Source organism: Lithobates pipiens, unplaced genomic scaffold (genome assembly GCF_037356315.1).
Source record: "Lithobates pipiens isolate NorthernLeopardFrog02 unplaced genomic scaffold, aLitPip1_a1.2 Scaffold_18, whole genome shotgun sequence".
Lineage (NCBI taxonomy): Eukaryota > Metazoa > Chordata > Amphibia > Anura > Ranidae > Lithobates > Lithobates pipiens.
In genome coordinates this window covers 608,423,624-608,450,572 of record NW_027507758.1, presented here as the reverse complement: position 1 = coordinate 608,450,572, position 26,949 = coordinate 608,423,624, and the positions used below count along the sequence as shown (strand labels likewise).

The 26,949-nt window shown below is 45.5% G+C and overlaps 1 protein-coding gene across 5 annotated transcripts in view; it reads left to right on the top strand.

Annotated features, from left to right (window-relative positions):
• Positions 1–26,949, top strand: part of LOC143989238 (uncharacterized) — a 484,136-nt gene that overhangs the window by 69,112 nt on the left and 388,075 nt on the right. For 4 of the 5 annotated variants that reach the window (XM_077489309.1, XM_077489306.1, XM_077489304.1 and 1 more), the window contains exon 1: positions 21,192–21,321. The exons of the other annotated variant lie outside the window; for it this stretch is intronic. In XM_077489309.1, the coding sequence (XP_077345435.1) occupies positions 21,222–21,321 (100 nt within the window). In that variant the 5' untranslated portion in view covers positions 21,192–21,221. Of the gene's footprint in view, positions 1–21,191; positions 21,322–26,949 lie in introns of those variants that run through there. 5 annotated transcript variants of the gene reach the window in all.

Genomic DNA, 26,949 nt, shown 5'->3' with positions numbered 1-26,949 from the left:
GGAATCAGTAAATTTGTATAGCACTGATTGCTGTATAAATGACAATGGTCCCAAAAATGTGTCAAAAATGTCCGATGTGTCCGCCATAATGTCGCTGTCACAATAAAAATTCACTGATCGCCGCCATTACTAGTAAAAAAAATAAAATATTAACAAAAATGCTGTAAAACTATCCCCTTTTTTGTAAACGCTATAACTTTTGTGCAAACCAATCAATAATCGCTAATTGTGATTTTATTTTTTTTACCAAAAATGTGTAGAAGAACACGTATCGGCCTAAACTGAGGAAAATTTTATTTATTTATATATTTTATGGGGATATTTATTATAGCAAAAAGTAAAAAATATTGCATTTTTTTTCAAAATAGTCGCTCTATTTTTTGTTTATAGCGCAAAAACAAAAAAAAACGCAGAGCTGATCAAATACCACCAAAAGAAAGCTCTATTTGTGGGAAAAAAAGTACACCAATTTTGTTTGGGAGCCACGTCACACGACCGCGCGATTGTCAGTTAAAGCGGCGTAGTGCCGAATCGCAAAAAGGGGCCTGGTCCTTTGGCTGCAAATTGGTCCGGGGCTTAAGTGGTTATACGCTTGCCAACGAGCTGCATGGCAGGTCAACATATGTCTGGTCAAGCATGTGGTGCCCAAGCGGCTGATGTTTTGGCCACGCGAGATACGCTTGAGACATATGTTGCAAATAGCAGTGGTGCGATCTGATGCACTCGTCTCAAAAAAGGCCCACACCAAAGAACTTTTGGAATAACGCACAGAGGCAGCACCCTGCACAGGCAGAGCTCTGCGGTGTGATTCAGTCGGTGTGCTGCCCCTAAGCTGACCCCCGGAGGGCATCCTGCCTCATTGGAGATGTGCCTCCTCCTCCTCCTTTTTCCTATCAGGCACCCACGTGGAGTAAGTGACCTCATCATCCCCTCCCTCTTCATCACTGGAGCAAACCTGGCAGTATGCTGCAGCTGGTGAAACATGACTGTCAGATTGCTGTCCTTCTTGAGCATCCCCTCTCTCTGCGCTCACGCTACTGTCTTCCTCTAGCTGGGTATCATCATCAGAGCCTTCAAAACACTGGGCATTTTCCTGGAGCATTTAGCCAACACTGTGCTCAAACAGTTCGAGGGACTCCTCAGGAGGACATGGTGGGTCTAGGGAAGGAGTGACTGATAGAAATGGCCTTATGGTTTGCCCGGCGGTCGGTTCGCGGCAAATTTTGCTCATTCGCGATTCGCCAAACCGGCGGACTTCTGGAGCTGTTCGCGAGGCGGACATATGCGTTTACATTGTGAAGAACTTTGACCCATGACACATCCATCATGGGGTACAGGACAGCCAATTGAGACATTTCAGCACATGGACAATTGGACATTCCCCTTACCTTATAAATAGACCTGATCTGGTGGCCATTTTACATTCTGTCTTTTGTCAGTGTAGGGAAAGGACGCTGTGTGGAGCAGGGACAGTCAGTTTGATCACTAGCTATTACTATTAGGTCCACAAAGGTCCTTTTAAGGACTGGTATAGGTGTACTATTTGGTGTGCACTATATAGGAGTGTAATACACATATAAAACACCTGCAAATATAGAAAGCATAGTATAGTGCAATTCCACTCTGCAGCATTATGACTGCTGAGCGGTTCTGCAGCGATACTACAAAGAGTGAAAAACGCAATAAAAAAAGTATTATAACTGGTGTGATAGACCAGTGGCCCCCCAAAAGGAGAGATTGAAGCGGGGTGTTATACCTTCCACATACATACTGCACTTCTCTAGAGACTTTTGTCACAAGGTCATTTAAAAAATGACAGGCAGAGGAAGAGGCAGACCCTTCCGCAGGGGTGGTAGGGGTAGGGCAGGAGCAAAAGGCTTGAGCCAAAGTGGCAAATTGCAGAAGGTGCGTTCGATTACGTCAAAGGACGCACCAGACTTGGTTGAGTGGCTCACTCAGCCTTACTCTTCTGCACCCTCCTCATCCTCTTGATCTGCACCCTCTTCCTCACTCTCTGCTATGTGCACCCCCCAAAGACACTACCACTACCATATACCCTCCGCTTGAGTCAAAGGAATTATTTTCCGATCCATCACAAGACATTGCCGATGCGCAGCCACTCTTGGCATTGGATCAGGAAGAGGAGGTAGCGACAACCGCCACTCAGCAGTCTGACGACAGTACCCAGATCAGCCCAAGGAGGAGGTTGGTCCCCGGTGTTGCTGCCTATTCCAAGATCTCTAATTATAGTGGTGGGGATGGTGACATTGATGATGACGTGTCTAGTGATGTCACGTGGGTGCCTACAAGAGAGGAAGAAGAGGGGAGTTCAGAGGGAGATATGGACCAGCAGATAGGGAGGAGAAGCAGGCGGAACTTAGATTGCACAGGAGGGACAAAGCAGACTGCTAATTTATCAGGAGCGAGGCATCAACCATGTACAGTCACATCTGGCGCTCCCAGGACGCCGGTACATGGCTCCGCAGTGTGGACTTTTTTTAACGTGTCCGCTGCTGACAATAGCATTGCCATCTGCAGCCTTTGCAGTCAACGCATAAGTCACGGTAAGCCCAACACTCACTTAGGGATGACCGCCTTAAGAAGGCACATGAACTGCCATCACTGAGCCCAGTGGGAGCAACGGAACCCACAAAGCCACACTCCAGGCTCTCACCGTTCAGCCTCGTCTTCAACTTCTCCTTCTCCTCTCTCCTCACAATTGTCCTCCACTCCACCTTCCATCATGCTGTCCTCACATTTTTCTGCAAAAAGGCAGACTTCCGTGGGCCAAATGTTGGAGCATAAAAAAATGATGACGCCGGATAACCCTCTTGCCCAGCGGTTGACGGGTGGCCTATCAGATCTGATAGCCCACCAACTACTGCCATATAAACTGGTGGACTCGGAAGCCTTTTGCAAATTTGTGGCCATTGGAACACCACAATGGAAGGTCCCAGGAAGGAAGTATTTCTCACAGAAGGGCATCCCAGAGCTATATGGCCATGTTCAGCGGCAAGTGAATGTTTCTCTGGCACACAGTGTCGGTGCCAAGATACATCTGACCACAGACACGTGGTCTAGCAAACACGGGCAGGGAAGATATATAACTTTTACTGCCCACTGGGTGAACCTTCTGACGGCCGTCAAGCATGTAACCCATGGCACCCGTGTAGATTTGGTTTTACCGCCACGGATTGCATGCAGGCCTGCCTCTTCTTCTCTTCCTCCTACTCCATCCTCCCTCTCCTCCTCGGCTGACTCCTCCTTTTCCGCTGCTAGTGTCTCTTCCGCTGCGCCGCCCAAGTTCCCCAGAACCTATTCGACATGCCAGGTGAGATGTTGCCATGCTGTGCTGCATCTGTTGTGCCTGGAAGCCAAGAGCTACACTGGCCCTGAACTCCTTTCAGATTTGCGTTCACGGGCAGATCAGTGGTTAACACCGCTCAATTTGACAGTTGGTAAAGTGGTGTGTGACAACAGTGCCAATCTGCTTAGCGCATTGAAACGGCAAAATTACACACATGCCATACATGGCACACGTCTTAAACTTGGTCATGCAGCGATTCGTTGTCAAATACCCTCGGATCCAGGACATCTTGCGGCAGGCAAGGAAAATCTCCGTCCATTTCAGAAGATCTTACACGCCCATGGCTCGCCTTGCTGACATTCATCGGCGACACAATCTGCCGGTCAGACGTCTTATTTGCAATTGCCCGACGCGATGGAACTCAACCTTCTATATGCTTGATAGGTTGCTCCAGCAGAAACGTACAGTTAACGACTACCTGTATGAACTCTGCGGCAGAACAGGTTCTGGGGAGCTGGGTTTTTTTTCACCACGCCAGTGGCTGCTCATGCGCGACGCATGCAGACTTCTGTGGCCATTTGATGAGATCACCAAACTGGTCAGTCGCAGCCATGGCGCCATCAGTGACATCGCACCTTATGCCTTCTTTATGGAGCATGCATTGCGTCGTGTCATTGATCAAGCCGTAGAGGAGCAGGAGCAGGAAGATGAGGAAGTCACAATGCTGGATGAATTCCCAGGGGGGGCTACTCTATCTGAGACAAGTCAACAACAGGAGTCTGAAGAGGAGTCAGGGGAGGATGGTGCCGGGGCAGATGAGGAGGAGCAAGAAGAGCATGCTTTAAACCTTTCTGGGATCCCCGTTGTTGTCTGTGGATGGGGAGAGGAGAACGAGGAGGGCGACATTATCCTGGATGATGAGCAGGAGCCTGGCCACCACACCACTTACAGTTTAGGGCCCAAATGAGGGCCCTCATGTTCCAGTGTTTTAACAGGGACCCCGTATAAAAAGCATAAAGGTCAAGGACCAGTACTGGGTGGCAACGTACTTATACCCCCAATACAAACACAAAATGGCGGAAATGTTACCACCATCACAGAGGGCTGTCGGAATGGAGCACTTCCAGGCCTTGCTTTGAGAAATGCTGCATTCTGCTTTTGTGTGCGCTGGCAGAGGAGGAATTCCCACTCAAAGAGAAAGAGTTGCGGGTGCCAATCCAACAACGCCTGCAAGAAGAGGGCGGTTTGAAGATGTGTTGGTGACTTCTGATATGAGGTCATTCTTTCAGCCGACCCATCGACAGGTCTCATCCGGATCCAGCATCAGGGAACGCCTAGACCGACAGGTGTCCGACTACATCGGGTTAACAGCCGATGTGGACGCTCTGAGGAGTGATGAACCCCTGGACTACTGGGTGGGCAGGCTTGACCTCTGGCCAGAGCTTGCCCAATTTGCAATGGAACTGTTAGCTTGCCCCTCATCCAGTGTCCTGTCCGAAAGGACGTTCAGCGCGGCAGGGGGGTTCGTGACCGATGAGCGCACTCGCCTAGCTCACAACAGTGTTGACTACCTCACATTTATAAAAATGAATGAGGCATGGATCTCGGAGGAATTCAACACATGTGACCAGTAGACCATGTATATGCATAACTCTATAAATGATTTATTTAATCTAGCGCATGGACCTTTTTTCTACCTTTGACTCACTTCCTTGTACAAAAAAAGCACACCGTACTATATGCCCGTACCCTCTTGTTTGAAGAGGTTGAGCGGTGTCATATTTTTGGGTCCCGCAGTGAGTTGCTGGTATCAGTGCTGGTGTCAGTGCTCTCTATCTTCGGTGCTGGTGTCAGTGTTCCAGTCTTTATCACGATGCTGGGGTCAGTGCTCTCTATCACGGTGCTGGTATCAGTGCGCTCACGGTGCTGGTGTCAGTGCTCTCTATCTCGGTGCTGGTGTCAGTGCTCTCTATCACGGTGCTGGTGTCAGTGCTCTCTATCTCGGTGCTGGTGTGGTCTCAGTGCTCTCTATGCCGGTGCTGGTGTCAGTGCTCTCTATCTCGGTGCTGGTGAGGTCTCAGTGCTCTTTATCATGGTGCTGGTGTCAGTGCTCTCACGGTGCTGGTGTCAGTGCTCTCTATCACGGTGCTGGTGTGGTCTCAGTGCTCTTTATCATGCTGCTGGTGTCAGTGCTCTCACGGTGCTGGTGTCAGTGCTCTCTTTCATGGTGCTGCTGTCAGTGCTCTCTTTCATGGTGCTGCTGTCAGTGCTCTCTATCACGGTGCTGGTGTCAGTGCTCTCTATCACGGTGCTGGTGTCAGTGCTCTCTATCACGGTGCTGGTGTCAGTGCTCTCTTTCACGGTGCTGCTGTCAGTGCTCTCTTTCACGGTGCTGGTGTCCGTGCTCTCTATCTCGGTGCTGGTGTCCGTGCTCAGTCTCTATCGCGGTGCTGGTTTAAGACAGTGAGGGAGATAGCAGCAGAGAAGCCAATCAGCAGGCAGTGCCAGCACCATGGCTGAGGATCAGCACTGGACTGGCACCTCTGGACCACCGCAGTGGAGCCCTGCATAGGTGGGGGTAAGGGCCAGGCAGAGGGAGGGGCTCAAGCACAGGTTGGCACACTGGGACACTGGCACAGGACTGCACTGCCCTGACTGTGGCACTGATCATCTCCTGCACCCCCTTCATAGCCTGCCCTGAACTTGGCTCTCCTCCATGGCCTTCATGCACTCCTGAATTGTCAAAATTTCACAGATAAAAAAAGAACGCTTGTCTTTGTCGATCCCAGATTCACTTAATACTTTTGTTATGTCAGTGTCCATGTTGTGGGACTATGTGTGCACAGCTAGTAAGTAATTTGTGGCTGAAAATATTAAACTGGTAATTTTTGCATACATTTTTAAAAACTCCTGCCTCTTGTTTTATTAAATACGCCTAAAACTAATAGGAATTCTGGAGCAATAAAAGGGATGGGGCCTAGCTTGACTTTTACACAATATATAGTATTTGCATATCATTTCTTTTCAAATGTTTTTATTGAGATTTTTATCAGAGTTAGTTACAACAAGGGTTACAAAACAAAAAAAATAATATATAGTAATAAAAGTAACATAACGCAGTATAATGTAGTGACAGGGTTTTCTCAGCACAATATAGCATAGAAACAAATAGTCCACAATAAAGAATAAAGTAGTATTCCCAAGTATCTAATATTCATAGTCATAAAGGGACTCGAACAAGAGTAAGTCTCTTAGAACTTGTATAATAAAGTCCGTAATATAATTCTTGTAAGGTTTATAAATAGCGATATGGATAATGGCCACTTCTGGACCCCAAGACACCCCTCACAGGGATCTATCTGTGTCTTGGAGTACCTAGGCCAACATCCTAAAGGAAATTCAAACACAGTAGTTATCTTTTATGAAGGAAAATAAAGATCTATTCTTACTCCGCAGCTCAATTCAGATAAACAGACATGTGATATATTTGTCACTTTGTTATGAAATTATTTTTAAAGCCATCCAAAAAATATTAAAATGCACAGGAGTTCTTTCTTTATGATTAAAGAATCAGCATTATCTAAATTGTGGAGGTATAATTTTTGTACCATGTACTCCAAGGTTCCCATAGTTGTTGTTCCTTAATATATAGGGATTTGTCATTAGGAAATAACAATTCGTAGGAGTGGTGGAGTTGGGTTAATTCTATAACTTCTGTCATAGTAGGAAGAGAGTCAGTTTTCCATTTTCTAGTTATGGATAATCTCGCAGCTAAAAGTATATGTGTTACTACTTTACGACATTGTTTGGGAATCGGATGTAAATTCATATTCAGAATGGCTAGTTCTGGTGAAATTTGAAAGACAATACCTGTTACGGAAGTGAGTAAATGGGAGATTGCCTGCCAGTAGTTATGTAAGCTTGGGCAGTCCCACATAATATGAAATGGGGTCCCCAATTGGGTACAATTTCTCCAGCAATTAGGTGACGAGTTCCCCTTGAATTTTGCTAGGATATGTGGAGTCAGGTATTGTCTTTGAACAATTTTTTGTGCCAATTCCCATAGTGTAACACATGCAGTGGCCCTATATATGCTTTGTAGGGAAGCCATCCATTGTTTAATTGAAAAGTCTTGCCCCAAATCTTGTTCCCATTTAAGGAAGGAAGGTAGTTTGCTGGGTATGTTTTTTTCCCCTAGAATTGGGTATATTGTAGCTACTCCTTTCTGTGAGGTGGCATGGTTATTGAAAAAAGACCATATTTTAACCGGGATTGAAGCTCTGAGTTGTGGATTGTGTAGCAGACACTTTTCTATTTGAATATATGTAGATCGCTCAGAATTCGGAAGCTGTAATTCATTACTTAACTGAGAAAAAGACTTTAATGAGCCCTGTTGGAAGAAGGAACCAAGTTTGATATCCCGACCCAAATTCCAGTCGTGTATTTGTACGCCAGGAATTAATGTTGGTATGATTGTTAGAGGAGGGTTTAACACCGTGATTGGAGTTTTATCCCATTTGTATGTGATGATTCTCTGCCAAGAGTGTAGCGTCGCTTTCACCGTTGGTGGGTATTGAGCTGTAATTGTGGACTTAATTTTCCTACTAAGTAACCAGAATTGCATATTAGGCTGTCGTGTGATGTCTTTCTCAATTTGTCCCCATAAAGTTTTAGGAGTAGGCAAGAACCATTCTTGCAATTGGGTCAAAAGAGTTGCGTCATAATAATCCTGTAGATCAGGTACGGTCGCACCACCTATATTTCTATGTTTAATTAGTATATGGTATGCGCAACGGGATTTTTTGCCATTCCATAGATATTTTCCCAAACTGCTTTGTAAGGATTTAAAGTAGTATTTAGGGATACATATTGGAAGGGACCTGAGTTGATATAATAATTTTGGTAAGGTCATCATTTTGAAAGCTGCCAGGCGACCAGCCCATGTAAATTCGAATTTACTAAGTGTTGTCAGATCTGTTTCAAAATGTTTCTTAAATGGTAAAAAGTTTGTTTTTAATAACTGTTTTGTTTTGTTAGTGAGAGTGATTCCTAAGTAAGAAATCCCCTCGTCTTTCCAGTGGTAGGGGTATTTATTAGACAATAACTGCCTGGTTGTGTTATCTAATCCTAGGTCTAAAATATGGGACTTAGTTTCATTGATTTTATAATATGATGCTGCTCCAAATGTCGTTAGTATATTTTGGAGATTCGGGAGAGATGAAATAGGATCAGACACTATAAGCACTATGTCATCTGCGAACAGACTTATTTTATTATCTATTTGCCCAATTTTTATACCAGATAGTTTTGTGTCAGATCGTATACGTTCTGCTAGAGGTTCGATGGCTAAATTAAATATTAAAGGAGATAAGGGGCAACCTTGTCTTGTTCCATTCGAGATGCCAAAGGACATAGACATCATATCATTTGTGTATACTCTCGCTGAGGGGCCCTTATACAGTGCAAAAATTGCCGATAAAATATTTCCATGAAAGCCGAATTTTAAAGGCACTGATTGTAAATAGCCCCAATGGACCCTATCAAACGCCTTCTCTGTATCCAAAGAAAGGAGCAGAGAAGGCGTTCGATGTCTCTCAGTGAAGTGTATAATATCAATCAGACGTCTTGTTGCATCTGAAGATTGTCGACCTTTAGTAAAGCCAGATTGATCTTTGAGAATGAGGTCTGGTATGTAGTTCATCAGTCGATTCGCTATTGCTTTGGCGTATATTTTGATGTCAATGTTCAATAATGAAATCAGTCTGAAATTTTGGGGAGCGTTGGGATCTTTGCCTGGTTTCGGCAGTGTTATGATCAAGGCCTGAAGCATCTCAGCCGGAAATTCTGATTTGGATGCCACTTCGTTAAAAAGTGAGCATAAGTGGGGAGCCAGTATATCTCGAAGTAATTTATAGTATTCTCCTATCATTCCATCTGGGCCCGGAGATTTATTGTTGGGCAGGGAGTCTATAGTTCTAGCAATTTCTTCCACTGAAAATGGGACGTTGAGATCAGAGATTTGATCAGTAGTTAATGATGGGAGACTAATAGTATCTAAGAAATCACTTATTATCTTTGGGGTAGGTGTGGGAGTTTGAGAATCATCTTTAAGATTGTAAAGGGAGCTATAATAACAGCTAAATGCATTCGCTATGTCTTGGGGGTCTTGCAATTTTTCTCTAGTAATAGGGTGGTATAGATATGGAATCTTTGATTTGGAATATCTGCCTTTGATCCGAAGTGCCATGTTTTTTCCTGCTTTGTTGCTAGTATGGTAATATTTAGCTTTAAGTTTTCTAGTATGTTTTTCAAATGTATCCAATAAAGTCGTTCTGAGTTCCTGTCGTAATATTTGTAGTTTAGTTTTCAGTTGTTGTGATGGGTGACATTGGTTTTGGGAATTTAATGTTTTAATGTCAGCAGTAAGTTTCTCAATGAGTTTCGTTTTATTTTTCCTGAATTGAGCATTCAGTTGCATTAGGATTCCCCTACTAAATGCTTTATGAGCACCCCATGGGGTGGCAGAGTCTGACACCGATCCCACATTATATTTAAAGAATTCAGTTATCTGGTTTTGTATAGCTGTAGCATAGGTAGGCATTTTGATAAGATATGCATTTGTTCTCCATAGAAAATGGGTCGTTTGAGAGTGTTTAGGTAGAATAGTCATACTAATTGGGGCATGATCAGTCCAAGTGATGGGTGCAATGTCAGACTCCCTCACCCGCTGCAATAACCACTTATCCATAAAAATATAATCGATACGAGTATAGGTATTATGTACCAGGGAATGATATGTGTATTCACGATCTCCAGGATGATGGCATCTCCATACATCATAGAGATCGCTTTTATTCAAAAAAAATTTAAGTGCACAGTTGGTTCTGGTTTTGGGATTAGAAGTGTCTAGTTCTTGTTCATGTATTGTGTTGAAGTCTCCACAAATTATTAAGGCACCTTTTCGGCATTTACCTATTTTTCTCATCAGGCCATTCAGAAAATTGGATTGCATTTTATTAGGCGCATACACATTTACCAATGTAGTAAGTGTATTATCAATGGTACAGATTAATATGAGGTATCGTCCATTGGTATCTACAATAGATTCATGTAATTGAAAATTAACTGAATGATGTATGGCAATAAGTACTCCTCTTTTTTTTTCTGTTGGCCTGATGCTGTAAATATGTGAGGAAAGTTCTTATGGGTGCAAGTGGGAATAGCGCCTGTTTTGAAATGGGTTTCTTGTATACACAATATTTGACATCGCTGGGTGTTAGCCATTTGCCATATCGACGCTCTTTTTGCTGGATGGTTAAGACCATTAGTATTTAAAAATATTAACTTTATACTCATAAATAGACATGTGCATTCGTTTTCGTCCGAATGCATTTTCGTCCGAATTTCAGCTATTTTCGTTTTCGTTTTGACAAACGATAACGAAAGCACAAAATCCGAAAAACGAAAGATCCGACATAAATAAATGCTTTATTTTCGTTTTCATTGTTACAACAGTTCGATATAGAATAGGAGATTCGACATGACTCTGACAACAATCTGTGTCTATAGAACCTGTGTTCGAATGTGCCTAACCTTACCTCTATTAGTCCAAGATTATATAGAGAAAATATTCGACAGAGAAAAAAGATTTGACAGAGAGAAAAGATTCTGCAAGATACTGTCCTAAAAAGTGTTTGGGGACCCGGGTCCTGCCCCAGGGGACATGCGATTCTTCAACCACAATATCCACATCACCTAAAAAAAAACACTGTGTATTATAAATATGCAGGCATGCATTGATTACCTTACCTGAAGCTGTGGTCTCAGACACTCACCTGTTGTAGTGCCAATAGCCAGTTTCAATAACCTCTCCTTCCTCCTCCTCCTCTGCTTCTGGTGTTGGTATTTCCCCTTCTTTGGGAGGTGTGGGGTCCCTGGTATCCTCAGACGTCCCGAGTCTTCTCTCCCCTATGAGAATGTAAAAAAGGAATACTTAGCACACTGAAATTTGAGGGCAGAAATAGTAATATGAAACATTGCTTGGAAGTGTCATACAATTGTGTTTTTTGGCAAAGTTCAAAGCTGAAAACATTATTTTTGACACTTTCTAAAGCTGGAATACTTACCTGTTTTGTGCAAGTTTGACAGATGGAGACACCCCTATAGTATCCACTGGAGCACGTGTGTGGGACACCCTAATAAAAAGGGTGTTCTGGTGTCCCACACTAGTGCGCCTGAGTCCAGATGTGTAAACAGCTACTGAGTGTCCTCTCCTTTACACTGAAACAAGTTTGCATTTCATTCTATTACAAAGCCCTCTAGACAACAAACTCCCTTTGACTAGAAATAGGCCTGAACAAATGTAGTTAAATGAAACTTGCCAAAACATCGTCTTTGAAGTGGGCTAACAAACGATGTTTACTACGAACGATTGAACCCATGAACATGAAAGTTGCCATTTTAAACTGTACAACATTAAATCAAAGCACATGGAGCAGTATGTAAGCAATAATAATAATACGAACACACGACAACTACTTACATTTTTGAAGAACTCACTTGATCCTTCTGTACTGATCGTGCTTCCTCAGTTTCAGGTCTGACCAGTGTTTTCTTAGTTGATCCTTGGATCGTCGTAACCCAAAATTCTTCTGAAGACTCTTCACTAGTGATGGCCGAACGGTTCGCCCGGCGGTCGTTTCGCTGCGAATTTCGGCCGTTCGCGGTCCGCTCGTTCGCTCGCCTATTGCCGTCGTTCGCCCCGGCGGACTTACGTGTTTAATGTGTAAAAGAACTTTGACCTATGATGACACATCCATCATGGGGTACAGGACAGCCAATTGAGACATGACAGCACATGGACACTTGGACATTCCCCCTAACCTATAAATACACCCGATCCGGTGGCCATTTTACATTCTTTCTTCTGTCACTATAGGGAAAGGTTGCTGTGTGGAGTAGGGAGAGATAAATCGCTAGCTATTTGGTACACAAAAGTTCTTTTCAGGACTGGTATAGGTGTTAGGTGTATATAGGTTTGCTGTGCTACTGATTCTTGCAGCAGCCTGAGTATCTTTTGTCAGTTTAGAGAAAGGGACAGGACGGTGTGTGCTACAGGGAGAGTCAGATTAGTCATCATCATCATCATCATCATCATTAGCTGTTACTATCAGGTCCACAAAAGAGCTATTCCAGTAACCACTAATCGTTCCAGTCTCCTCTTTTTTGCCACTTTGTATAGGGACAGGAAGGAAGCAGTGTGTCAGGCAGTGAGGGTCAGTTTAAAGACTTGCTGTTACTATTAGTTCCACAAAGGTTCTTTTCAGGTCTAGTATCAGTGGTATGGTAATAGGCTTGTACACGTATAATATTCTTTCTTCCAAATATAGAAAGAATATTATACTTGACTGCTGCCCTTCTGCTGCAGTCTGCTAATCATCCACAACTCACTTGTTCCACAAAGCTATTTATCAGGACTGGTAACTTGGTCTGTGTAGGGTGCTACAGTACATAGGGTTGTGTGCGGTACAGTCTACTGTTCTGTAAGGACCGCTATCGGTCCACAATAGATAGGGTTGAGGTGCACCACTGCTGACCGCTGCCCTATACTGCAGCAGTCCTTCATTGGTATAGGGACTGACGTACAGTCTGCTAATCACTAACACACAACCTGCTTGGTCCACAAAAGTTCTTATAAGGACTGGTAACTTGGTCTAGGGTGCTACAGTACATAGGGTTGAGTGTGGTACAGTCTGCTGTTCTGTAAGGACTGCTATCGGTCCACAATAGATAGGGTTGAGGTGCACCACTGCTGACCGCTGCCCTATACTGCAGCAGTCCTTCATTGGTATAGGGACTGAAGTACAGTCTGCTAATCACTAACACACAACCTGCTTGGTCCCCAAAAGTTCCTATAAGGACTGGTAACTTGGTCTAGGGTGCTACAGTACATAGGGTTGAGTGCGGTACAGTCTGCTGTTCTGTAAGGACCGCTATCGGTCCACAATAGATAGGGTTTAGGTGCACCACTGCTGACCGCTGCCCTATACTGCAGCAGTCCTTCATTGGTATAGGGACTGACGTACAGTCTGCTAATCACTAACACACAACCTGCTTGGTCCACAAAAGTTCTTATAAGGACTGGTAACTTGGTCTAGGGTGCTACAGTACATAGGGTTGAGTGCGGTACAGTCTGCTGTTCTGCAAGGACCACTATCGGTCCACAATAGATAGGGTTGAGGTGCACCACTGGTGACCGCTGCCCTATACTGCAGCAGTCCTTCAGCGGTATAGGAACTAAGAGTTTTGTCACAGGGTGATTTAAAAAATGACAGGCAGAGGAAGAGGCAGGCCCTTCCGCAGGGGTGGTAGGGGTAGGGCAGGAGCAACAGCCTTGAGCCAAAGTGGGAAGTTGCAGAAGGTGCGTTCAATTACTTTAAAGGACGCACCAGACTTGGTTGAGTGGCTCACTCAGCCTTACTCTTCTGCACCCTCCTCATCCTCTCGATCTGCACCCTCTTCTTCACTCTCTGCTATGTGCACCCCCAAAGACACTACCACCAACAACACCACCACCACCACCACCACATACCTTCCGCTTGAGTCACAGGAATTATTTTCCGATCCATATCAAGAGGACATTTCTGATGCGCAGCCACTCTTGGTATTGGATCAGGAAGAGGAGGTAGCAACAACCGCTACTCAGCAGTCTGACGACAGTACCCAGATCAGCCCAAGGAGGAGGTTGGTCCCCGGTGTTGCTGCCTACTCCGAGATCTCTACTTATAGCGGTGGGGAAGGTGACGTAGATGATGACGTGTCTAGTGATGTCACGTGGGTGCCCACAAGAGAGGAAGAGGAGGGGAGTTCAGAGGGAGATATGGACCAGCAGATAGGGAGGAGAAGCAGGAATAACTTACATTGCACAGGAGGGACAAAGCAGACTGCAAATGTATCAGGAGCGAGTCATCGACCATGTACGGTCACATCTGGCGCTCCCAGGACACCGGCACATGGCTCCGCAGTGTGGGCTTTTATTAACGTGTCCGCTGCTGACAATAGCGTTGCCATCTGCAATCTTTGCAGTCAACGCATTAGTCGCGGTAAGCCCAACACTAGGGACGACCGCCTTAAGAAGGCACATGAGCAGCCATCACCGAGCCCAGTGGGAGCAACGGAACACACAAAGCCACAATGCAGGCTCTCACCGTCCAGCCTCGTCTTCTACTTCTCCTTCTCCTCTCTCCTCACAATTGTCCTCCACTCCACCTTCCATCACGCCAAGCTCACGTTTTTCTGCAAAAAGGCAGGCTTCCGTGGGCCTAATGTTCGAGCGTAAAAAAATGATGACGCCGGATAACCCTCTTGCCCAACGGTTGACGGCTGCCTTGTCGGAACTGATAGCCCGCCAACTACTGCCATATAAACTGGTGGACTCGGAGGCCTTTCGCAAATTTGTGGCCATTGGAACACCACAATGGAAGGTCCCAGGAAGGAAGTGTTTCTCAGAGAAGGGCATCCCAGAGCTATATGGCCATGTTCAGCGGCAAGTGAATGTATCTCTGGCACACAGTGTCGGTGCCAAGATACATCTGACCACAGACACGTGGTCTAGCAAACACGGGCAGGGAAGGTATATCACTTTTACTGCCCACTGGGTGAACCTTCTGACGGCCGTCAAGCATGTAACCCGTGGCACCCGTGTAGATTTGGTTTTACCGCCACGGATTGCATGCAGGCCTGACTCTTCTTCTCCTCCTCCTCCTACTCCATCCTCCTCCCTCTCCTCCTCAGCTGCCTCCTCCTTTTCTGCTGCTAGCGTCTCTTCCGCTGCACCGCCCAAGCTCCCCAGAACCTATTCCACATGCCAGGTGAGACGTTGCCATGCCGTGCTGCGTCTGTTGTGCCTGGAAGCCAAGAGCCACACTGGCCCGGCACTCCTTTCAGCTTTGCGTTCACAGGCAGATCAGTGGCTAACACCGCTCAATTTGACAGTTGGTAAAGTGGTGTGTGACAACGGTGCCAATCTGCTTAGCGCATTGAAACAGGGCAAAATCACGCACGTGCCATGCATGGCACACGTCTTAAACTTGGTCGTGCAGTGATTCCTTGTCAAATACCCTGGGGTCCAGGACATCTTGCGGCAGGCAAGGAAAATCTCGGCCCATTTCAGAAGATCTTACACGGCCATGGCTCGCCTTGCTGACATTCAGCGGCGACACCATCTGTCGGTCAGACGTCTTATTTGCGATTGCCCGACGCGATGGAACTCAACCTTCTATATGCTTGATAGGCTGCTCCAGCAGAAACGTGCAGTTAACGTCTACCTGTATGAACTCTGCGGCAGAAACGGTTCTGGGGAGCTGGGTTTTTTTTCACCGCGCCAGTGGCTGCTCATGCGCGACGCATGCAGACTTCTGCGGCCATTTGAGATCACCAAACTGGTCAGTCGCAGCCATGGCGCCATCAGTGACATGGTACCTTATGCCTTCTTTATGGAGCGTGCATTGCGTCGTGTCATTGATCAGGCTGTGGAGGAGCAGGAGCCGGAAGATGAGGAAGTCGCAATGCTGGATGAATTCCCAGGGGGGGCTACTCTATCTGAGACAAGTCAACAACAGGAGTCTGATGAGGAGTCAGAGGAGGATGGTGCCGGGGCGGATGAGGAGGAGCAAGAAGAGCATGCTTTAAACCTTTCTGGGATCCCTGTTGTGCGTGGATGGGGAGAGGAGAATGAAGAGGACGACATTATCCTGGATGATGAGCAGGAGGCAGGCCACCACACCGCTTCCACTTTAGTGCAAATGGGGGCCTTCATGCTCCAGTGTTTTAATAGGGACCCCCGTATAAAAAGCATAAGGGTCAAGGACCAGTACTGGGTGGCAACGTACTTAGACCCCCGGTACAAACACAAAATGGCGGAAATGTTACCGCTGTCGCAGAGGGCTGTCAGAATGCAGCACTTCAAGGCCTTGCTTCGAGAAATGCTGCATTCTGCTTTTGCGTGCGCTGGCAGAGTAGCAATTCCCACTCCCAGAGAAGGATTTGCGGGTACCAATCCAACAGCGCCTGCAAGAAGAGGCCGGTTTGAAGATGTGTTGGTGACTTCGGATATGAGGTCATTCTTTCAGCTGACCCATCGACAGGTGTCATCCGGATCCAGCATCAGGGAACGCCTAGACCGTCAGGTGTCCGACTACATTGGGTTAACGGCCGATGTGGACGCTCTGAGGAGTGATGAACTCCTGGACTACTGGGTGGGCAGGCTTGACCTCTGGTCAGAGCTTGCCCAATTTGCAATCGAACTGTTGGCTTGCCCCTCATCCAGTGTCCTGTCCGAAAGGACGTTCAGCGCAGCAGGGGGGATCGTGACCGATAAGCGTACTCGCCTAGCTCACGACAGTGTTAACTACCTCACATTTCTAAAAATAAATGAGGCATGGATCTCGGAGGAATTCAACACATGTGACCAGTAGACCATGTATATGTCTATAAACAATTTTTTTAATCAAGCACACAGACCTTCTTTCTTCATTTGGCTCACTTCCTTGTCCCAAAAAAGCACACCTTACTATATGCCCCTACCCTCCTCTTTGAAGAGGTTGAGCGGTGTCATATTTCTACTGGGGCTGCTTATGATATCCCTGTGCTGTGCTGACTTCCTCCTGGGGGTTCTTATTATGAGGGGATCACACCATCCCTGTGCTGTGCTGACTTCCTCCTGGGGGTTCTTATTATGAGGGGATCACACCATCCCTGTGCTGTGCTGAGTTTCTCCTGGGCCTGCTTATTATGAGGGGATCACACCATCCCTGTGCTGAGCTGACTTCCTCCTGGGGGTTCTTATTATGAGGGGATCACACCATCCCTGTGCTGTGCTGACTTACTCCTGGGGCTGCTTACGGTGCTGCTGTCAGTGCTGTATATCACGGTGCTGGTGTGAGTGCTTAATGTCACGGTGCTGATGACAGTGCTTAATGTCACGCTTCTGATGTCAGTACTCTCTATCACTGTGCTGCTGTCAGTGCTGTATATCACTGTGCTGATGTCAGTGCTGTATGTCACGCTTCTGATGTCAGTACTCTCTATCACGGTGCTGCTGTCAGTGCTGTATATCACTGTGCTGATGTCAGTGCTGTATGTCACGCTTCTGATGTCAGTGCTCTCTATCACGGTGCTGATGTCAGTGCTTTATGTCACGCTGCTGATGTCAGTGCCCTCTATCACGGTGCTGTTGTCAGATGCCTCTATCACGGTGCATGTCTCATTGCTGTATGTCACGCTGCTGGTGATCATCTCCTGCACCCTCTTCTTTGCCTACCCTGGTCCCTGACCTTCCCTCTCCTCCATTGCCTTCATGCGCTCCACAGTCCTGAATTGTCAGAACAATTTCCCATATAAAAAAAGAATGCTTGTAGTTATTGATCCCAAATTAACCTCATACATGTGTTATGTCATTGGCCATGTGGTGGGACTATGTTTGCCCAGCTAATAATTATCTTGTGGCTGCAAATTTGACCTAAAGGTTGGCGAAGTTCGCCTCCCATTGAAGTCAATGGGGCCCGCGGCAAACGTTCGGTTTCGCGAACGGTCGGCCTCGTTTGTGGTCCGCGTTCGCGAAACATCCCGTCGGAAGTTCGTCCATCACTACTCTTCACAACTTAAATCGTGATCTTGGCCTGTCTGACATTTGGGTTTGGGTAAGGTCCATACTTCCCATCATAGTCGTTCCTCTTCAATATGTCCACCATCTCCAACATCTCTCCAAACTTTTGGCCGTGTTCATGAAACGTCCTGTCGGAAGTTCGTCCATCACTAGTGACTGATGATGGCATTGAGATGAGGATGCGTTGGCAGCTGCTTTTCTAGTACCCTGAGCCTGGGTGAGAAAGGATGAGGAGGATTAAGAGGGCTTGGTCACCACTCTGCCAAGTCTTCGGCATGATGCAGCTCAACACGTCCAGCTCCTGAAAATAAGGACAAGCGTGTCCCATGGTCACGTGCTGATGACGATGCACCGCGTCCACAACCAGCAATGTTGTCTCTAGACACAGAGCCTGCTTGCCCTCTTTTATTGGCTTGTGAATGTCTGCCTCTCCTTGTTGGCCTTCCAGTCATAGTAATGGCCTGCAGGGAGAGGAGAAAACCAGCAGTTGGGTAGTGTATATTGTGCTGGAGGCACACAACACCCACTAACTACTGCAGATGCCTGTATGATAGAACACCAGCAATAAAGGGTAGATACAGGTGCATACTGTGCTGGAGGCACACAACACCCACTAACTACTGCAGATGCATGTATGAGAGAAAACCAGAAATAAAAGGTAGATACAGGTGCATACTGTACTGTGCTGGAGGCACACAACACCCACTAACTGCTGCAGATGCCTGTATTAGAGAACACCAGCAATAAAGGCTAGATACAGGTGTATATTGTGCTGTGCTGGAGGCACACAACACCCACTAACTCCTGCAGATGGCTGTATTGGAGAACACCAGCAATAAAGGGTAGATACAGGTGTATATTGTGCTGTGCTGGAGGCACACAACACCCACTAATTCCTGCAGATGGCTGTATTAGAGATCAACAGCAATAAAGGGTAGATACAGGTGTATACTGTGCTGGAGGCACACAACATCCACTAACTTCTGCAGATGCCTGAGAAAAGAACACACTGTCCCTGCCTATGCTGCTCTTTCCCTTCACGCCGGAACACACTACACAAGGCTGTTGCGCTGGTGGCTTTATATAGTGTGGGGCGTGTACTAAACCCTCTGAGCTATAATTGGCCACAGGCAATATGGCTCTCCTCGCTGACGGCGCTGTGATTGGCCAAGAATGCAGAGTCACAGTGCATGCTTGGCCAATCAAGAGCCAGCAATACACTGCGATGGCGCAGTGCATTGTGGGCCGTGAGCGCCACACGAATTTGGCGCGAACGCTCCACAGAGTTCTGGCTTCGCTGAACGGGCGAACAGTCGGTGTTCGACTCAAACACCAAGCTCATCCCTAGTGCCGAGGCAAGGCACTTTTTAAAGTAAGAGGCCATTTTTTTTTTATATTTGTACTTTTAATAAAATGTTATTACTCTATGGTCCCGCTCTCGCTATATTTTTTCTGAGCAACTCTGGATTTTAGGGACATTCCAGGCTTACCCCATTTGATTTCGCTACCATAGGCGGCAGTTCCTTAATCTGCCAAAGCTTCATCTGACCTGTCTTTGGTGAGTAGGCTACTTACCATATATTCACCGGGTGTCGTCTTTTACCTTAAAATAATGTTCCTAAGTGGTGATGGTGTACAGAATCAACTTGCTTCAGTGATATGGACATTATTTCTATTTCACTTATTTTATCATCTGTCATCTTTTTTTGCACATTATATTTTAACATACTATTATTTTATTTTATGCTTGCACTCTAATTTATGTAATATTTATTGAGTTATTACTGTTGTATATATTGAGCACTTGAGCACTTTATTTTGTCACAAATCTCACTATTTGCGCTTATTATCTGTATAGCGCCCCCTTATCACTTACAACCCTTTATCAGAAGAAGAATGGTCGTTATCCAAGCCGGGGTCGGTTCCAATCTGGCACAAAAGGGGCAAAGAAGTAAAATGGTTACGGTTCAAATCTGAGGACAAAGGCAAGCAGCAATCAAGAATAGTATTAGTCAAATAGGTTTCCAGGTCACAACAAGTTCAGACAGATCACGCACTAGCACAGGAACAAGGGGGACTGACGATAATCCAGCAATTTGGCCGTGTCTGGGCTGGGCTGATATAGGGAAGTTTGAGGTCACTTCCTATGCGCATCCTGGGCATTTTCCTGCCTTTTTCTATCAAGTCTTCTGCGCAGGTGCGGGTTAGCGCACTAAGGCATTTTTGGCACATGCTCAGTTGGCACAGATTTCCTCTTGCGGCAACGTGCCATTGGTGAATGCGTAGTAAGCCCTGGACTCTTACAATTTTCCTTTTGGCTCCTGCAGCCGCTGAAAGCCCTGCAGGAGCCAGAAGAAAAATGGAGGAGATTGTTTTTTTCTATATGCCGCCCCGCCACCCCTCCTATCCAGCCTGGTGCTAGGTGTATCCACGATGTTGACAAGTGATGAGCAGTCATCGGTAGCTAGGACTGCCAGCTCCAACTCCTAGCTTCACCTCCCAACTCCGGCTCTCACTTCTTGCATCCAGGCTTCTCCTACCACCGGACAAGGAAAGAGCCTCCAGCAGTGCGCTGTCATGGATCCCCGGCGCTTCCATCTTGACCCGATCTTCCTTCCGGGTTCTCAGACTTCAGTTGTTTGACTGGCCAGGCCGCAATGTCGTCAGCGGATGTCACGGCACGGCTCTCTCAATGGACGGCACGCCATCCTTTGAGAGCACAGTGCGCACGAGCCGGTGATGTCACCAGCTGTTACTATAGTTAATATCACCTAAACAGTGCCTACAGGTAAGGCTTACCTGTAGCTGCAAGTAATCCATGGGGAGGGGGAATTCATTACCACTTTAGCTGGAGTAAAGGAAATTTAGGTCACTCACTTGCCTGTGTATCCTATCAGAGCTGTGAAACACCAAAGACTGGACAGAAATGCAAATCTCTAGATTACTAAACGTCTTTTTTTGCACTTATCTATTGCATGAGAGCAGGTTCTGCCTGTTCTCAGTGCCTCCCTTGCTTCTTCAATATAAAAGCCCAAGACCAATTAAAGTCACCTATGTCATTATAGGGACCCAGTTAAGCAATAAGAATTTTTTTAAGTGGAAAAGTACATGAGAAGCTGTTTCTTTTGCAATCATCTATTGTGTGAGGTTCTACCCTGTTCCTGGTGCCTCCCTTCCTTCTTCCTCATTCTGTCTATATAAAAACCTCCTCATCTCAAGGACTTCTCAGTGAGATTTTAGGAATTGAACATGTCTCCAGAGATGGGATCCCTCCTGCTACTCCTGTTCTGTGTGGGAGCAACTGCTGTCAATCATCTAACCACTGCAGACCCCCCTGAAGAAGCTTTGGGTAAGTATTCAAAATAATGTAAAATATGGGTAATGTGTATTTCTTGGATATATTAATCTCTTGCGGTCCTCCTCCCAGTAGATGTACTGTAGATGTACTGTGAGTGGACAACACAGCCAGGTACTGCTACATACCCATACGCCGTGGTGTACTTCCTGGTTTTTGTTGCTGACTCGTGCTGTAATTGGACACAGCATGAGTTTTTCATCAGGTTTCAGCTAGTCATTTTGGCTGAAACCTGCTGATCAGCTGTGTCCAATCACAGCTGGAATTCCGTGTTTACAAACACACACAACTCTACATACACTGAACAGTGATCTGCCTGTTTCTTCTTCCTGGAAAGCAGGGAGAGGAATCAGCCAGATCTGTAAGTAAAAGCAGCACACGTTACACACATTACACTTGTTGGTCACACAGCTAACCCCTTGATTGCCCATTGATGTTAGCCACTTCCCAGCCAGTGTCCTTATTACAATGTCAGTGTACAGTATTATCACTGTACTAGTGTCTAGGGATGAGCTGAGTCTGAGTCGAAACCATGTTCGACCTGAACACCGGCTGTTCGCCCATTTGGCGAAATCCGACCATTATGGGCCGTTTGTGCCAAATTCGAGTGACGCGTCACAGCCCATAATTCACTGCGGCATCGCAGTGCATTGCTGGCTGATGATTGGCCAAGCATGCACTATGACCCGCATGTTTAGCCAATCACAGCCAGAAGAGAGCCATAATTGGCCACAGGCAGTGTTGTGGCACCAGTGCTTAACCACCTCGTGCCCGCCCTATAGCCGAATGACGGCCGTAGAGCAGGCGCGTTTGTCCGGGTGGCCGTCCTGGACGTCCTAATGTTTACTTCCGCAATGCGCGCCGCCGCGGGCGCGCATCGCGGAAGTTCTGTGTTTGCCGTGTCCCCCGGGGACAGGCAAACACAGATCACTGTAAATGGCCAATCACAGCGGCCGTTTACAGCGTGATCGGCGTGTCCAATGGGAGATGATCTCATATGTAAACATATGAGATCATCTCTCAGCGCCGCTCTCCCTCCTCACACAGACAGTGTGAGAGGGGAGAGATGAACGGCTGCAGCGGCAGCCGTTCTGCCTCGAGTAAAAAAAAAAAAAGTGCCATCCTCCCCCAGCAGTGCCATCCGCCCCAGTGCCATCCACCCCAGTGCTACCTGCCCCAGTGCCATCCACCCCAGTGCAACCTGCCCCCAGTGCCATCCACCCCAGTGCTACCTGCCCCCAGTGCCACCTGTTGTCAGTGCCATTTGTCCCCAGTGCCATCTGTCATCAGTGCCACATAGTACCATCTGTCATCAGTGCCACGTATTAGTGCCATCTGTCATCAGTGCCACGTATCAGTGCCATTTGTCATCAGTGCCACCTGTCAGTGTCACGTGCCATCTGTTGTCAGTGTCACGTGTCATTAATGCCACTTATCAGTGCCATCTGTCATCAGTGTCACGCATCATCGGTGCCATGTATTAGTGCCATCTGTCATCGGTGGCACGTATTAGTGCCACATATTAGTGCCATCTGTCATCAGTGCCACGTGTCATTAGTGCCACGTATAAGTATCATCATTGCCACGTATCAGTGCCATCTGTCATCAGTGTCACGTGTCATTGTTCTGGTGCTTCAAAAGTGTAATAAATAGTCAACAAGTTAGATGTGTAATTTATGTTCCTAGAACACATGATGGCGCTACCTGCATGTTGGGCCTCTCTATGTGGCCAGGCTGTGAAACAGTCCCACACATGTGGTATTGTAATACTCAGGAGGAGTAGCAGAATTTTTTGGGGGGTGTCATTTGTGGTATACACATGCCACGCGAGAGAAATAACCTATTACAATGACAATTTTGTGGAGAAAAAAAAATGAAAAATCTTAATTTTGCAAAGAACTGTGGGAAAAAAATGACAACATCAAAAAGCTCACTATGCCTCTTACTAAATACCTTGGAATGTCTACTTTCCAAAAAGGGGTCATTTGGGGGGTATTTGTACTTTCCTGACTTGTTCGGGTCTCAAGAAGCGAGGTAGGCCACCAGTACATCAGATGTGATCAATTTTGTGCGATTCGCACCACAGCTTGTAGACTCTCTAACTTTCACAAAGACCAAATAATATCCACTAATTTGGGTTATTTTTACCAAAGATATGTAGCAGTATAAATTGTGGCCAAAATTTATGAAGAAAAATTAATAATTTGCATAATTCTGTCACAGAAACGAAGAAATATGCGTTTTTTTTTTTTAATTTGTGTGTCTTTTTTCATTTATAGCGCAAAAAATAAAAACCCCAGAGGTGATCAAATACCACCAAAAGAAAGCTCTATTTGTGGGAAAAAAAGCACAAAAAATTCATTTGGGTACAGTGTTGCATGACTGAGTAATTGTCATTCAAATTGTGAGAGCACCGAAAGCTGAAAATTGGTCTGGGCAGGAAGGGTGTTTAAGTGCCCAGTAAGCAAGTGGTTAAGGCCCAATTTTTCAGCCCCTGTTTAACAGGTGCATGTAATTACAATTCTTAATATAATATTTCACAGCACGGCCCGTTCCAGTGCCCACCAAGAGTAACTGTGAGGACTTATAGTGTTATGGCACCAGCACCACCACCACCAAAGGCCCAATTTTTCTACCACTGTTCAACAATGGCATGTAATTACAATTCTTGATATAATAGTTCACAGCAGGATGTTCCAGCGCCCACCAAGAGTCACTTTGAGGGCTTACAGTGTTGTGGCAACACCAACACCTTAGGCCCAAATTTCTGCAGAGCATATAGGGCAGGCCCCTGCTTTCAAACATCCAACTTACAAACGTCTCCTACTTGCAAACGGAAGGAGACAACAGGAAGTGAGATGAAATCTACCCCTAGGAAGTTCTCTCCTGTAAGAGTTGATATGGGTAAAACGTGTCTCCTCTCCACTGATGCTTTATCCCAATCCTTCTTTTAAAAAAAAAAAACACATTTTCAAAAAACATTGGTCATTGGGACAGAAAGTGAGGTGAAATCTTCTGAAGAGGTGCACAGACAGCAAAGATAATGTTACAGGGGTGATAACCCTTCCGTATGATTTCCAAAAAGCTTAAAAATAGATTTTTGGACTGGAGCTACACTTTAAAAATGTACCAGTTCAAAATTACAAACAGATTCTACTTAACAACAAACCTACAGTCCCTGTCTTGTTTGCACTGCCTGTATACTGCTGTTCTGAGTATATAGGGCCTGGAGGCCCCACGCCTTTCCTTTTTTGAATTTGGGTATGGGGTTCCCCTTAATATCCGTACAAGACCCAAAGGGGCATCGCGGATTTTCATCCATATTGCCGGGACCAGACATTACATTAAAACCGCAAGAAGTTTTAAATGACTTTTTTTCCGTTTAGAAATGTCATTTTGTGCAGGGACTGTTCTAAACACGGGAAAAACTTGGCACTTCACAGGCATACTATAGACACCCCCCAGGCATAATATTTAAAGGAATATTTCACTTTTTTTTTTCGCTTTAAGCGTCATTAACCACTTAAGGACCACCTCACGCCGATATACGTCGGCAGAATGGCACGGCCGTAGGTTGTGCGTGCGCCGCTGGCGGCACACTCGTGACCCGGTCCTGAGCTCCGTGGCCGTGGGACCCGCGAACCCGATCGCTGCTGGTGTCCCGCGATTAGGTCACAGAGCTGAAGAATGGGGAGAGGTAAGTGTAACCAAACCTCTCCCCGTGCTTCCTAGTGAGGCTGTCACTGATCGTATGTTCCCTGTCATAGGGAAAGATGATCAGTCATGTCACATGCCAAGCCATGCCCCCTACAGTAAAAAAAAACACATAGGTCACACCTAACCCATACACTGCCCCCTAGTGGTTAACCTCTTCACTGCCAGTGACATTTTTACAGTAATCAATGCATTTTTAATCGCACTGATCGCTGTATTAATGCCAATGGTCCCAAAAATGTGTCAAAATTGTCCGACGTGTCCGCCATAATGTCACAGTCACAATAAAAAATCGCTGATCACCGCCATTACTAGTAAAAAAAAATTATTAATAAAAATGCCATAAAACTATCCCTATTTTGTAAACACTATAACTTTTGCACCGACCATTCAATAATTGTTTATTGCGATTTTTATCGGTCTAAACTGAGGAAAAAAAATATTTTTTTTAGATTTTTTTGGGGGATATTTATTATAGCAAAAAGTCAAATATATTGCATTTTTTTTTTCAAAATTGTTGCTCTTCTTTTGTTTATAGCGCAAAAAATAAAAACCGCAGAGGTGATCAAATACTACCAAAATAAAGCTCTATTTGTGGGAAAAAAAGGACACCAATTCTGTTTGGGAGCCACGTTGCATGATTGCTCAATTGTCAGTTAAAGCGACGCAGTGCCAAATCGCAAAAAGGGGCCTGGTCCTTTAGCTGCAAATTGGTCCGGGGCTTAAGTGGTTAAAATCAGTGCTCCCGAAAAAAACGTCCATTTTTAAAACTTTTTTTGCATTGATACATGCCCCCTGGGGCAGGAGACGGGTCCCCAAACACTTTTTAGGACAATAACTTGCATATTAGGCTTTAAAATTAGCACTTTTAATTTCAAACATTCAAGTCCCATAGACTTTAATGGGGTTCTAAAGTTCACGCAAATTTTCGGTCCGTTCACAGGTTCTGGTGCGAACCAAACCGGGGGGTGTTCGGCTCATCCCTACTAGTGTCACTAGTGTCATCAGTGTCAGTTAGTGTCCCTCCCATCCAGCGTCAGTTGCCCACCCCCCATCACAGTCCCATTATAAGTCACTGATCACCGCCTTTACTATAGCATCTATAGCTGTGTAAATTCCAGCACATATTATAGTTTGTAAACACTATAACTTCCACACAACCCAATTAATATACACTTATTGTCATTTTTTTTTTTACCAAAGTCTTGTAGCAGAATATATTTTGGCCTAAATTTATGAAGAAGTTTGATTTTTCTTTATATATATATATATATATATATATAATTTATATTATAACAGGAAGAAAATATATATATTTTTTCTAAATTTTTGGTCTTTTTTGTTTATATAATAAAAAAAACAAAAAAAACCCAGTAATGATAAAATATCACCAAAAGAAAGTTCTCTGTGTGGGAAAAAAAAAAAGTGTTGCATGACCGAGCAATTTCCAATTAAAGTAACGCTGTGCTGAATAGCAAAAAATGGTCTGGTCATGAAGGGGGTAAAACCTTCTGGAAATCAAGTGGTTAATATAGTAATTAAAATGTAGACAAGCCTATTATATTTCTAAAGAGAGTTGTATACACTATAATGTATACACTCATTAATCATCAATGAGAACAGATGCAAAACCTTTTTGCAATAATTTTCTCTGTAGAGATGGGAGCAGTTTAGAGTGGTGATGGTCAACTTACTTGATATAAGGGGCCTTCAACACCATCAAGGGCTATTCAGTTAATGTAATGTCACAGAAAGCTGTCAAAGACTGCAAACGTGTTATATGGGATGGCCAGGTCCTAAGAGCATGCTGTTATACAGGCATCACTAAATGGGGAACCTTGGTCCAGATGCGTATCGAGTCACTGTCCCAAGGTCCCGTCATTTAGGAGCCTTTTCCTCCCCCGGCTG